This window comes from Lagopus leucura, unplaced genomic scaffold (genome assembly GCF_019238085.1).
Source record: "Lagopus leucura isolate 7727_CA_CO unplaced genomic scaffold, USGS_WTPT01 Super-Scaffold_797, whole genome shotgun sequence".
Taxonomy (NCBI): Eukaryota; Metazoa; Chordata; class Aves; order Galliformes; family Phasianidae; genus Lagopus; species Lagopus leucura.
In genome coordinates, this window is record NW_024962259.1 from 2,855,813 (window position 1) to 2,870,840 (window position 15,028).

Here is a 15,028-nt window from a genome sequence, read left to right on the forward strand (position 1 = left end):
GAAAAATGGCCAATTTGATGCTGCTTAGCAATTTCAGGTGGCTCTTCATGCTCTTATGGAAGACATCCTGAGGAAGGGAGGGAGAGGCTGCAGACCCAGCACGTTCTCACTGTGCACACAGCCATGAATACTTCCCTCTCAAGTATGACTGCATCTGTTCCCACTTACAGAGGCTTTACACTGAAAAGCCAAAACAGAAGAGATTTTCAAGTAGCAAAGTCAGTACAACGCTCAAGAGAGAAATTACATTGAACCTCTTGTATTTATTAAGATACATGTTTGAAAAGTCTGGATTTGCACTGCTAAAGTTCTCATGAACACAGTTCAAGCACAGAACAAGAAGGAAAGCAATTAGTAGGTGCCAATACTCCATCTGCTGGGAGACTGCACGTGTGTTTACATATCATTATGCCTCAGTCTTTGCTAAGCCAATGATAGACATCTTATAATAGTTTCAGTTGCAAGAGGAATTGGCTGGTTGCTATTTGTTTGGTATTCTGACAGCTGGAACGAGCTGTTATGCTTCCTACCAGACAGTGATAAAGAATGGTCACCTTACACTCCACAGCAGAAGTCAAATGATGCCTGATCAAGTCTCCTTTTGACAGTATTCCACATGAACTGTTGCTTCCAAAAACAGGAAGTCTCTACAAGACTTAGGAGATCTAGAAAAAGTAATACAAGTATTGGCTTTTTGTAAACCCTTGTTTTAGATACTGCTATTGACTTCCAGTATTATGCTACTATTGTTTCAATAACATTCTGCTTTCCACTCTCCAGCCTATGCTCAGAAGCTTGTAGGAGGCTTTAGTTCATAAGGTTTCTCTTCTGCACAAGAGGGTATTAGCAGGGCTCCTCCTTTGGCATAAAGGAAAGCAGGAATTGCTGCTGGAATTCAGGTGTTAAGGCTAAAGACAAAATTTGGGTCATTAAAAAGTGAATGAAAATGAAGAAACAGGCAGATGAAAGAGATTAAGTCCTCCCCTGGAGGGAGGTTGTGAGAAAGCCTGAGGAACTGTGCATCCTAATTCAAGTATCTCATCTCACTGAGATGGACTGTAGACCCTCTTGTGCAGGTCTTCTATCCTGGCGTCTTCAAATCTGCAGCTTCTAATCCAGCCAGGTAACTCAAGGACAAAGGCCCAAGGACAAAGAAAGGAAATACTTCAAAACCTCATAAAGCAGGTTTGCTCTTAGAGGGGAACAAGCAGCCAATCTATCAGGACAAAAGTCCATTTTAGTTTTGAGTTCAAACAAGATGGGCAGGACAGCTTTTTTACAAAAGCGCGAAATCCTTCCAAGACAAAGGCAGAGGCTTACAGTTGTTTATGACACAGGAATTATCTTGGAAGAGTCATTAAGAAAAGTATGAAGCAAATCACATCTTAGAAATTCAAAAGCAAGAGCTTATTCAAGGAGAAATATGCCTTTTCATAAACACTTTCAAGCAACATCAGGACGATCAGAGAGGCTGTGTCCAAATACCAGTTGTTCCTCCTGCAGCTTCTTTGTTCTCGAACTCGCATTCCACAAGAACACTGGCACTCAGCAGGAGGCCATACCAGCTGGCCTCCCTTTCCCTAGTGCTTCTGCTGGGTCACCATCCTGACCATTTTCAGGGCCATCTCTCCTTGATCAGATGGTACCTAGCATGGAGATGAAGCACACAGTAAGCAGCTGCTGTAGAGAAGACAACAGCAAGAACATACACGTGCTCACGTTTTCTTGTTGGTAATGATGCACCCTACCTCCCCCAATAGCTATATTATTTACCATGTGCCCAGCCTTAAGAATCCAGAAGAAAGCAAAGTTCTCATGGGCCTTGTGGAAAGCAGCTGTATCCGTAGAATCTGGGGACACATAAAGTGCCTTCCACCTCTGCTGGCTGAACGCCTTCAAGCCGGGCCATTTCAGTTTTCGGATCCATGCCTCCTGGCCTGTTAGGAAGAATTTAGATTCCTGCATGCTCAGATTCTAAAAGCAATGTTGCTGTGCCTAGAAACACTACTAAGGATGCAAATAGTTTTGTAACAAATAGAAACAAACCAATGGAGAGAGAAGAACTGTCTCTCTCACAAGGGTGTTAACAAAACATTCAGAGCTGCTCATTTATAACTGTCTTGCCTGTTACAAACGAGATCTGCAGAAGAGAGATCTAGCTACCAGTGTTATTAGTGACTGCACATTCTACTCATTACCTGTTCTGCTCCCAGCCCCAGTCAAAAAGCCTCTTACCCATGGTGTCAACAATGAGATCCAGCTGCCCGTTATAGACTGTGACGCTGACATTGGCTGCTAGGAGCTGATCAACAATGTCGATGACAGGCCTCATGAAGTCCTCAGCCATGTTCTCAAAGACTTTTGTGGACTGACCTGATGGAACCAGAAAGGAGACAGAGTTTAACTGATGAAAGATGTCACTCCCAAGCTGGGACAGAAGCAGCTGGACAGGGGTCTCAACATACAGCTCATGGCTGTGTAAGAGCAAGGCTTCACATGAAGCATCAAGCAACCAGTTAGAGGAACTAAGAGAACCAGAAAGCAGCCACACTCACACCAGAGCTCACACAGCACTGTTGCTTCTGGCTCTTATTACACACAGAGTGCTGCCATCAGTCCTTCTAAACCCTCCTGTCTGCTTTATACCCTCCCCTTCACACCATCCTGCACAACGCCAGCACTCTGGCAGACAAAGACTGACAAATTCTCTCAGTAAGACTGCAAGGACATAAATCAGTTGAGGATCTTCTTTGGTCCCTGTACTTTTAGCTGCTTGGCTAATGACAGATAAAAGCAGTAGAACCAGAACTGTCTACCACTGGCCTGCTCTGTTACATTTTCATCTGTGACAGTAAGTCCTCTTTTTAGGATGGAGGACAGTGAAAATTTAATGTGACTGCTTACTACAATAAAATATCTCCCTTCAGACTGCAATATAGTGGAAGGCCATAATACACTCATTAGATCCACACTAGCAGACAGGAAAGTACCTCCCCATTTTACACAGTCAGGAATAACTTTTAGTTTCTTTCTGATAGGTCCATTCATCAATTCACTTAGGTTGTTCTTATGCATGACTTCCACGTGACGTTGGTAAAGCCTAACTGAAAGAGACAAAACATTTGGATTAGTTGCACATTTAAGACAGCCATCCTGTATAAATAACAATTTTCAGTGCTACAGTCACAGCTAAATTCTTCTAGTGAAAATGCACCACCACAGAGAACAGTTTGTAGACTTATAGTAAAAGTCCCTGATGCCAACCTTCATTTAAGTCAAGAGGTAATATGGGAAGAGCCCAAATATCCATTTTCACTTCTGGCTCTCACAGCACTTCTCCAGGAGAAGCTTCTGTTTCAGCCACTTGGCACAGATACATCTCAAAACAATTGTTTTTGTGCTGTAATGTTTTACTTCTGGGAATCAGTTGTGCTATTCCCTCCCCCCACTGAAGGCAAGAAAGAAGCCAAGTATTTTTTTTATATGCATTAGCACCATGTAACTAGACTCAGACTGTTTATATAGATGGGACATTTTTGTATCCTAGCTTGAAGACAAGCAGAAGAAATAAAGAAGATGTTACTTAGGTCATTGTGACATAGTTTTATGACACTAACTACTTCCTTGGAGTAATTGTGCAGAATGTATAGGTGGAGGTGTAATCTATAGAAGGGTTGCTCCACATCCCTATTAATCCCCGTTTACGCAACAGCAATCAAGTTCTTCTCAAGAGACCATCAATATCCTCTGGATCCAAAGGTCCACTTTAAGGATGTGCTGACCCAAGGCTGTTCCTATGGTCAGAGCTGATAGTATGGGAATGCAAACAGAGCCTCAGAAGTTCAACTACTTAAATATGACTTACCAAGATGAAAATTTTCTTGTTCATTTGCTTTCATTTCTGGAACTTCCTTAGTCATGATGTTATAAAAGTTCACATTGTCTGTGTTCTGAAAAGATAAGATGTTTAGCACTGCTCCTCACAGCAGAAGGTTTTTGTAAACAGATTCCCTTCCAAAATGGAGAGGTTAGGAAGTGCTAAACTTTTCTACAGATCAGGAAGGTATTCATAGAGAAACAGATCTACAGTTCATAAAGAGCTTTCTCCAGACTACGTGGTTTGTGCTCTTCTCTGAAAAGGGTGTGAAACTACAGGAAGCTGCAAGTGTGACTGCAGATTGTTATTACTCATGACAGAGACAGCTGCAACACCAGATGATGCTTTCAAATGCAGTTCTGCTGGATCCAGTCTAGCCCAATGCTGTCTCTTGCTCAACATCCACCTAACCTACAACCCCTGAACACCCCAAATGCCTCCTCTAAAACACAGGACAGACAGCCATCACCCTCACCCCTCTTCTGGAATTGATGACATCTAGAAAAGTCTAAGAATCATTGAATGACAGCTCTAATGCAGACAGCGTGCTGCATCCATAGGACAAGTGCAGTTAATGCTGCCAGCAGAGAAGTTACTCAAGTTCTGCAGAGCTGCTCTCCTTTAACTGTTGAGTCATAGAAGATGAGAGGCACTGGTAATGAATCAGCACACAGGAGTCACACTACAGGAAGAAGTACCTGCACCTTATGTTGATATCTCAGCTGGAATGGAAAAACAAGCAGGCTTGAGGAGAAAGACAAAATGGGAACCACAAGTTCCTGCCAAAGAGCAAGAAGTGACACCAACTATGTGAAAGTTACCAGAGAGAAAAAGCAGCTCTAGATGAGTCTTTCAGTTTGAGGAAGCCAGAATTTTTCTTGTACTAAACCACAATAAGGCTCACATGGGCTGCCCTTCCTACTGCCTCTTGCAATCACAGTGGTGCACAGCAAACAGCTCTTTTACATCAACACGTCATAAAGCACAAACAGCTGGAAATGGCTGGGCAGGATGTTGGAGGGATGCACACGAGCCCAGGGCTCATTGAAAGAAAAACCTGAAGCTGTGTGCTCCCCTAAACACTGACTTCTTATTAAAGCTGCTCAAAGATCTCACCTCTTCAATGATACCTTCAGCCTTACTCCAGAGCTCAGTGGCCAGTCCATACTCATTTTTATTTATTGCATCCATTATTTCTTTAGCAACAGCAGTCACCTCTGCTAGACCATGATCATCAAGGAGAGACTGGAAGACAAACACATGAGGACAGCTTTATTGATAGTTTCACATTCATTTCTCAGGAACAGGCTTCAGATATCAGAAATTTCATACCAAGAGTTAATTAAAAGAAAAAAAAACAACCTCCATTTATACTACATAGCAGTACAAGTTCTCAGGAGAAGGCCAAGAGTTTAAGAAGGTACTCACAGTGCTATAAAGGTAGGGTCCCCAAGACAGCACAGAATCTAAAAACAATAATAAAATGAAAAACAACAGAATAGATTACAAACATTAAAGGTTTTTTTTTTTTCCTTTTACTTTTAATTTTCTGTAGCAAAAATGGTTGTGACAAAAAAAAAGTACAAGAGTTGTTCAGTAAAAAGGTACAGCCAGCTTGTTCTGCCAGAAGCTTGCACAGCACAGAGTAAGTTCTTCACTAACCCTGAGAACCCCTAGAATTACTTCAGTGCCACAGGCTTCCTAAGCATCAGTCACTGAAATTCATTTAAAAAAAGAGAAACACACACTCTTGCTGAAGTGTTCTCAGCCCAGAACTGTAACACATCAATACATTACAGGGAGAGAACCCTCCCAGGAACAGGCACAGCCTGAACTGATCTATTAGCAAATATTACTGATGGGAAAAAACAACTAGTTTTTCATCCTTCACCAGACACACACCCTGTCTTTCTCAGGTCAGCAAGGACATCAGGTCCCCAGCACAAGGTCTTCTTGTGAAAATAGTGAGAAAGCCTCAGTTGCAAACTTGTGAACCATTTGGTGGCATCACTTTAAATGCAAATCACCAGAGTGGCTGTAGAGATTTACACAGGCTTTTCACTACACTCCACTTCAAATGCAGCTGTGCTCCTCACTGACTTGGCTCTCGGGTTGCTCAAGATTCAGATACGTTCCAAAGGCAGACACTTCAATTCACTCCTTGATATACTGAAGTATTTTTAGTGACTTGATATACCAGACTCACTAGAGATGGCATTTACTTAAGGCAAGGCTGGCATTTTTGACTGCAGGTATCCATTAAATAATCCAAAAAATAAAAAGTAAAATCAATGACAGTCTGAGAATTTTCAACATACCCAGGGGAGAAATCCATGAGTCCCCAAGAGCGACCCCAGCAAAATTGCACTTTATGCTTCCTTCTTGTACAGCCTTGGTGATAAGAGGAAGAACAAAAACAAGCCTGCTTTTAGTTGGGACCTTAGAACCAGTTTTCTTCACACAAAAAACCCAAACGACACAAAACCAATCAGTTATTGGTCTGACTCAGGCAGCAGAAACAGCATGATCTAGGAAACACAAGTACTTGTAGAACATCACCTTCTAACGTGAACTACATCCTCAAACTACTTACCTTATGCAGCTCTAAAGCAATGCCAGCAGCCATTTTACCTCCATAAGACTCAGAAAATATGTAGAATGGGACGTTCTGGTGAGAGAAGCCACACAATGAACCTGTTAGATGGAGGACAGACCCCCAGCCATCTTCCACATCCCACAGCACCCAGGGGTAGGCTCCCCACCTTTCATTTCCAAACCCTGGGGATTTTTGAGTCTCAGATGCCATAACATCCTGGTGTAATTACTAAGGCAAGTTCTGAAGTGGGCCCCTCAGTATTTTGGAACTAGGAACAGCCAAGAGCCTATGTGCTTCTCAGATCACAACAGACAATAACACAGCCTTCTGATTATCTGACTGGTGCCAAGACCAGCAATCCATGATATCACATCTGAACTGCAGAAAACATGAGACAGTGGGGTTATACCTGCAGTGCCTCCCCTGCACACTACCTGCCTCACCTAGAAGGCTGCTCACCAATTCCTTTTGAGATCTGTTCAATTTCAAAGAAAAACAGGATTGTAACCCATAATTCAAATCACCTACCTGAAATTCTGTTCTGTGTGTGAAGAATTCATTAAGAAAAACCATCATATCGGAGACTACTGTGGTTAGGTTTTTGGCAAACAAGCTGCAGTCATCTACATAGCTGAATCCAGTGCCCACAGGATTGTCCACAAACAAGATACTGGCTGCCTGCAACTGCAAAAGCAGAAAGGTTTCAGTACTAGCAGAGCACCAGTACAAACTTCAGTTTTGATGGCACAAAGATCTAACAGCCACTGCATCCCCAACCCTGAAAGAAACTGGAGGAAAAACTGGGTATAAGTCCAACACAGAGAATGGTACAGGTGGGCCTTCTGTCTGTCAGAATGCAGCAAAAGCTATCAGCTGGAGCTAAGCTGTAGAGTTACAAACTCACAAATAAAATCAAGGGATCCACACAGAGGTAGCTAGGATGGATCAAAGCAATGAGGTTTATTTAAAAAAAGATACAATGCAACGTCTTTCAATTTGCCCAGCGTGCAACAGGAAAGGCACCCAGAACTCCTAACCATCCAAGGGCAGCTCACTCACATGAACCAGGGACCTCCCAGATAGTTAAGACTCTTAGTTGCTCACAGCTCAGTGAATAAACCTCTACTTCCAGAGGCAGCTGTAATTACAGCTGGTTTCCCTTGAAGTCATAAGAGGCTTGTAATTACCAGCCACTGTTTATATGTTGCCAGCCACCTAGAAAAGCCCTCAAGACTATAAGCAACAAAGCTATGATCAGAAGTAACACTTTCCTAGAAATTCCCCACTCACTCCGTTTCCCCCTCAGCACACATTCATGGAGGCCTATGTATTCCATCAAAACAAATTAACAGGCCTACTCTTCAGTTCTTACAAAGTCTATTAATATAAGCCATTGTTATTAGTCTGACTATTTTAAGATAAAGCACCACAGTTCTGTTGAATTTTAAATGAAACCTGTTCTGTGTGCATTTTAACCTAGCAAGCACCTGCTTACACAGGCAATAAGTTTTGCAATCAATAATTAGAAGCTGAACTCTGTTATACCCAGGTTGTATTTCTTGGTTTCAGTTCCTTGTCTAATGGACCAATCTCTTCAAAGTTCCCAAATCCACAGCCTGAAGATCCCGGCCCTCCCTAAGGGGAAAGAGCAAATAACTGAGTTAGAAGGCAGCACACCATAGATGTGGGAGACAGGAGCAGAATAAAACAACCCAGTAAGCACAACATCACACGGGAAGTTCAAAGTGCCCTTTGCACTCCTCAGCAACTTGCAAAGAGGGCTCTGTTCCTCACTGTCTTCCACTACACACACACTGCTTCTGATCAGAGAAGTAACCGCCCACATGTGAAAGCACCCAATGAGCTGCATGCTGGATGCTGTTTGAGAACTTTCACCCTTATTTCCTTAATCCCAAGTACAAAAATCAGCCAAAATACAGAAGTTTGAGCCATAAGGTGTTTGCTCTTTTCAAGCAGCACATACAGCACACACGTTTTACTCTTCAATAACACGAAGAGGTAAGGTCCAAGTCACCAAGTGGCCACATCCAATGTTCTTTTCTGAAACGTTCTGGAGGTGAATGCAGAGCACACACTGACGATCGCTATCAGTTGCGACTGAATGAGGCCAATCACGGTGACAATCAGCCTCTCACGGTAGCTCCCTTACAGAACTCACCTCGGATCTCTGACCGCTTTTCCCCCTCCCACAGCACTGCTCGGGCTGCAGGCACCGCGGAGCCTCCAAGCCGCGATACAGCACGGCACAGAGCACCGCTGCGGCATCACAGCTCCCGGCAGCGTCTGCTTCTGCGATTTGACCGGGACAGGTTATCGAGAGCCGCGACGTGCCTTCAGCCCCCAGCATTCCTGCCCACTAACCCGACCGTTCTCTGAAGGGCTGGAACGGGACGACCGGCAGCGCAGCACCGCGCTGTGCTCACCTGCAGCCAGAGGATGAGCGGCAGCTCGGCGAATCCCGCGGTGCGGCTGTCGGCGTAGTACAGCCACCAGAAGATGTGCGCCTTGCTGCGCACCTGCACGTACCCCCACAGCTCCCGGGGGGGCTGCAGAGCCGCACCTGCGGGCAGAGCGGCTGTCAGCGGGGGGAGCAACGGGCGGCCCACCGAACCCGCCCCGGGACGTCGCATTTCAGCCTTGGGTGTGATAAACAGAAGCACCCCGCAACGCCGCGCTGAGGCCGCGGGGATCGCCCCGCTCAGCCTCGGCCCTCCCAACGGGGCACAAGAAACGCCGCGCACGCGGACTCCAGAGGCTGCCCGGGACGCGGCCCGGGACGCGGCCCCGAACCGACCCGACCCGCGACCCTCTCCCCGCCCGTACCTGCTGCCAGCGCCGCGAACAGCGCCAGCCCCACTGCACAACATGCGTGCAGCGCGCCCATCCCGCCCGCGGCTCTCCCGCAGCTCCGGGTCCGCCTTTCCCGCCCGCCCTTTTTGTCCCAGACGGCGCGCCGTCCCCCCGCCCCTCTCCGCCCCTCTCCGCCCTTCCCCCTGCCCCCAAGATGGCGGCTGCCGGCGGCGCTCCGGTGCGGCTGCGGCTGCAGTTCGATTTCCCGCCGCCGGGCAGCCCGGGCTGCGCGCTGTGCTGGTTGCTGCTGGAGCCCGGCCAGGCGCGCCTGGTCACCGACCTGCTCAGCATCATCCGCCACCGCTTCGGCTTCAGCCGCCGGGCCCGCCTCAGCCTCTTCTTGGACGGAGCGCTGCTGCCGCCCACCGAGAGCGCCCGCCTCGTGCGGGACAACGACGCGCTGCGGTACGGCGGTACGGGCGGGATGGGGGGGGGGTGGGGGGAGATGGGGGCGATGCTGAGCGCCGTTTGTTTGGGTCTGTGCAGAGTTACGCTGGAGGAAATCGCGGCAGAGGGGTGTGAAGAGGCGGACGATGACTTCTGCGCACCGAAAGATGATAGAAAAAGGCACAAACGAAGGCAGAAGGCGCAAGGCATGTCCAGAAGCGGAGAAGAAAAACATCAAAAGGAAAAGAAAAAGAGTAAACGTAACCCGGAGTGTTCCTCTGGTAGGGAGGACACCACTGGGGATGTTTCTGACACTCGGAAAAAATCTAAAAAGAGAAAGAGAAGGGAAGAAAACAGTGGGATGGTTCCCAGATCTTCTGAAGGGAAGAAGGGCAGTGCTGACAGACCCCCAAAGCTCCAGAAGGCACAGAGGGAGGAGCGGCCGGCAGCCAGAGAGAAGGACGGGCAGCGGGCAGCAAAGGTGGCCCATGGGTGGGCAGATGGCAGTGCTACTCTGATGGCTGCTAAGAGCACCTCCAAAAATCTGATACCAGAGGTCCGGAAGCAGAGGGTGGGAACATCGGAGTCCTCCAGCGCATCGTCCGACAGTGACAGCAGTGAATCAAATGTAAAGCACAGTAAATCTTCCCACAGACCTGCAGCAACAGCGCTTCCCAGAGACAAAGCACAAACTGCAATGACTGCTGTTGCTCGTAATCAAATGTCTAATGCTGAACATTGCAGTAAGACTGCAGTTAGTAAAAACGCTAAGAAATCGCAGTCCTCCAGTTCAGATTCTGACTCAAGCTCCGAGGATGAAAGAGCAGCAGCAGCACAAGGCAGTACTGCAAAGCAGGCACTGCCCAACAGTGCAGCAGCAGCACAGACTGGGCCCACTGGTGCTCCCAAAGCCAGGAGCTCCTCCTCCGAGTCGGACAGTTCCGATTCGGAAACACTCGTCATTAAAAAACCTGCAGCCAATGCTGGACTGAGTAATTCCATAGCAACAAATGGTTCCAAACAGTCACCAGTGGGAATCCAAGGGCCAGCTGCCGGGCCGGGGCGTGGGAGAGGGCGTGCAGCCGGAGAGGGGAACTTCTGGAGAGGACCGAGGGGCCGGGGGTTCCGGGGGATGGTGAGGGGCCGGGGCAGAGGAGAAAGCCCTGGCTTCTTCTATAGCTACAGCAGTGAAGGCCAGAAACAGAGGCAGTTACACGAAGCTGTGACAAACACTTCTGTTCCTGTCCAGGTGAGTGACTTACACAGTCAATGACCAGCTCTCTCACTGCTTTAACTGTACAAATAAAGTACAGCATGAAAGTAATTCAGAAAAGCTGAAAAATGTAAGTAGGGTAAAGGCTGGTAGATCTGAACAGTAAATCTGATGTTCGCAGTATATATCCTGCAGAAGCATTTATGAAACAATACTTAAGTGATTGTACTGGTGGAATAATTGCTATGGGCTACTTGGAAATGAAGGCACAGCATTGTTCACAGGGGTGCAGAGCAGAGTGCAGCTGATGTGCCAGCAGATGGCACTGTGGGTGGAGCGGAGACTACAGCCAGGTTCTGTTCCACAGCAGCTCCCTGGGCAACATCTGGAGAACTGATGTTACTGACTTTAATTGCAATGCTGGCATGGGAACTTGGTGGTACTAAGCTGTAGATGTGCTACCCTGGGCTGCCAGTCTGTCATTCTTAGACAAAATGCCGTCCTTCAGGTGAACTTTGATCATTATGCACTCATTATAATACCAAAGCACACCCTCACCCCAAGGCACGACCTCCGCTCACTGAGCACTGCTCTGAATTCTTTAGCCTATACCTTTAAAAACTCTTCCCCCCCAGGTGAGATTCACACACTTGGTTACGCTGAGGGCCCTGGGAAACTCAGAAATCTCTGTGGAGTTGTTTATAACCTAGCACACGTGTGGCCAGGCTGTATTATTCTTAGTTCTTTGCAGACGGTGGATTTATCAGCAGCTGTTTGTTTTGCAGAATGCTGTGGATGTTCCCAAGAGAGACTACAGCGTTCTACCACTTCTAGCTGCCCCACCACAAGTGGGAGAAAGAATTGCCTTTAAGGTAAAGATCTTTGGAAGTTCTGAACGTCAGTAGGTCAGTGTTGTTTCATTTGGGCACTGTAAGTTTTGCAGGGAACCATACATAGTCCTGCCAAACAAAAGCTTGTATTTTAGAATTGGATCTGGGACTGTTGCCTTGAAAGTACAAGAATTAGGAATCCATGAATTATTTTAATCTCGCTTGCTTGTTCATTAGTCAAAAATCTGCTTTAAACTTCAGTGCGTGGTTCAGAATTTCCAACTGTCCAAATCTCTGTAGGCAGCTCTGAAGGCATTCGCCCCTCTCTTGCTGTCTTTCTAACCTAACAGTTTTCCACAGAATAGAAAACACCACTGTTTGGTGTTAGCATCCCTATGTTCTTATTTCTCTCTGTAGTGTTTCTACAGTATTATTACAAAATTAGCCATACAAATAGCTACACTTCACTGCAAAATAAAATGACTTTTTTGAAAGAAGTAAAGAAAAATGAAATAATTGCTGCTGAGGAGACTGGATCCTCTCCATGATCTCCTTTCACAGCCTGACCTGAACTGGAGTCCTTCAGAGCAGTGAGTCCTGGCAGTGTGATAGGCACTGGGAGCTGGGTGCCTTGGTCCCTGTGCTTCCCATTGCTGAAGGAGCCGTGCCTGGGGAGAGGATCAGGAGAAGCTGTCACTGATTTGTGTTTCTTTCAACAGCGCTTGGAACTAAATGAGAACTACAGTCCTGAAGTTTCATCATATAAGGTATTATTTTTTCTCCCTCCTTAATTCACTGAAAAAACTATTATGTGGGGTAGAACTTCAATATTTTTAGGTTAATACTATCTCTCATGTCACTCTGCAGACTATTCCTGGTGCAGCAGTAAAATCAAAACTCTAAAACCTGAAACTAATTGAAAATGTGAAAGGTGTAGCAGTTACTTAAAAAAGAAAACAAAGAGTATTAGAGTATTAATGATCATCGCTGTTTTAGAGATGACAAACGCAGGCCATCAAGGAGAAAACTGCAGCTGTATTTGAGTGCATTGCTCTTGAAAGTCAAGACAAATTCCTGGTTCTGGTGTAAGTAATTCAGCACCTACTTGAAATAACTTGGTTTCTAGAAAGGTCATGATTTAAACTACTGCCAGGTCAGTGACAGGATCATGAGTTTATCTATGCCAGAAACTGCAGAATGCTCGATTGTAATAGCTTGCAGATTTTGTATACCATATATAGAGAGATAGAAAAAATTAACAAACACATACTTCCTGTAATTGTAATCCCGTATCACAGTGGTTGTAACGTGGAATAGTTGTCCAGTGCTGAAGTATATCCTATCTGATTCTTTTCTTGTTCCCTTGTGAAGGAGGGGAGAATAATCAGTTGGAATGCTGATAAAAAACAGATCGAGCTTGAGATCCTTTCCTCATCAGCAAGCCAAAGTACGTACCCTGGGACACTGAATGCTTGTTGCTTTGTGCATCACTGGGGAGCAGCCTGTGTGAGGCTCTTGGGACCATATATAATCTCCTCAGCTTCTTTCTTAACCTCCTTCTGTCCCCATTCTTTCCTTAAAGTCTTCCACTGGGTGTGGAAGGAGCCCATGCAGTGACCTGGCAGCGAGGCTGTGTGTGGCACCTGACCTTTATACTGGTGGGAATGAGTCACCAGAGCATTTTCTCAAATTTAGGCAGCACATTTGGATGAACGTTCTCAGGCACACGGTTTTATTAGATAGCCACCTTACTTTTGGTGTGTAGAATTCAATTCTTGTCAGATTTTGTTAGAGTTCTAAACATTGCTGATATGCTTGCAATTCAAAAGATGCTGAGAGAGCTCATCCCACACAGGCTGGTAAGGTGAGGTGCTGTTACAGTGCTGTGATAAAGGATAAGTACAGAGTGACACTCCTACAAATGCGGTGATCGCCTGAAGGAATGGAGCCTCAATTGTTGAAACTGCTTGGAGTAATACTTTAAACAAAAAACCACATCCTACCAAACAAACAAAATAAAAAAACCCATGCATCCAACTGTGCCTCACTTTATAACTATGGTAAAAATGTAAACCTTTTGCTTTTTGTTTACAGTTAACTCAGTTGTATTTTTTGCTTTGTTTTAAAAAGTTGCTAAAGAGCCAGGGAAGTTTGATCTGGTTTATCAGTCTGCAGATGGGGCTGAGCTGATCGAGTACGCCGTTCCTCAGGACACAAAGGTACGTGCTGCCTTCTTCTGAAGGCGGCCCCGTGGTTTTGCTGGCACATTGCCCTGCTTTACAACACTGTTCATTTCTGTCCTTTTATAATGGTGCATTTCATTAAAGTAAATGAAAGCAAAAAAAAATCCTTTCTAACAAGAATGTGAATTATCGTGAGATAATAAATTCTTGTGTATGATTTCAATTAATTAGATTTAGAAGGTCACCAGTGTGTGTAACTTCTTGGCTCAGTTATCCACGAGGTTCTGCTTTTCCTACCTGCACATCAGCAGGTCAAGGCTGATGAAGAAGATCACTGAATTGGAGGAATGATCCTTGACCTTTGTTCTGTAGTGCTGCTGTTCACATCCAAAGTGTGGTGCAGAAGAAATTGCACCTGTCTGTACTCCTTGTACGTGCTAACATTGTCTGTATTTTGCTTCCAGATAACTGAAAGTTGGGATTCGCTGATTGAGCCCAGATTAATTGTTGAGCCTCCAGTTAACGGATCAGGCATTGAAAACGGAGCAGTCTGAGATGTGAACACGTGTAAATACTTGTGTGGACTTGTTTCATGAGAAGCTGCCTTCCAGTTCTGAGGGCAGCAGGTGCACTGGTGGTTATTTTTCGTAAATGGTTTTAAAATAAACACTGTTTTCTTAAGGTATGGTTTTGTGTTGATACGAGAATGCTTTGTTTAGTATAGATTTAATATAGATTCGATTTTTTTTTTTTTAAATAGAATCTTAGTTTTTATATTCTACTTCTGTGAGCTGCAAAACTGGAATGGTTTGATAGAAAATATAAAATATGACCTTGTGCTGTGTTGGTAGCTCTGCTGCTATGTTCTGTTTTGTCTAGAGCAGTGTATCTGCTATACAGAGCTTGCTGTAAGGATAATTAAAAACCACCATTGAAAACAATATAGATTGACATTCGTGAGTCTTCCTTTACTGCAGAGCGTGACACAAATGCCTAGACCTTACGGTTCTGTACAGGGTTCACCTGAAAACATCAATAAAAGCTTAAGGATTTTAAGCTTCCGTAATTTAG

General features: G+C 45.4%; 2 protein-coding genes across 2 annotated transcripts; one reads left to right on the plus strand and one right to left on the minus strand.

The window, feature by feature from the left end:
• Positions 1-243: 243 nt before the first annotated feature.
• On the minus strand, positions 244-9,378 carry SCPEP1 (serine carboxypeptidase 1). The gene is made up of 13 exons (XM_042865238.1): positions 9,318-9,378; positions 8,918-9,054; positions 8,019-8,108; positions 7,002-7,157; positions 6,471-6,545; positions 6,196-6,268; positions 5,306-5,343; positions 4,994-5,122; positions 3,866-3,950; positions 2,991-3,104; positions 2,236-2,373; positions 1,774-1,937; positions 244-1,646 (listed from the first exon to the last, which is right to left on the minus strand). The coding sequence occupies exons 1-13, from the start codon at positions 9,376-9,378 to the stop codon at positions 1,581-1,583; spliced, it is 1,326 nt and encodes a 441-aa protein (XP_042721172.1). The 3' UTR covers positions 244-1,580.
• A 120-nt stretch (positions 9,379-9,498) lies between these two features.
• On the plus strand, positions 9,499-14,898 carry COIL (coilin). Its single transcript, XM_042865236.1, has 7 exons — positions 9,499-9,749; positions 9,831-10,980; positions 11,730-11,816; positions 12,494-12,541; positions 13,146-13,221; positions 13,905-13,993; positions 14,422-14,898. Exons 1-7 carry the CDS (start codon positions 9,499-9,501, stop codon positions 14,509-14,511), a joined length of 1,791 nt encoding a protein of 596 aa, XP_042721170.1. The 3' UTR covers positions 14,512-14,898.
• Positions 14,899-15,028: the final 130 nt, after the last annotated feature.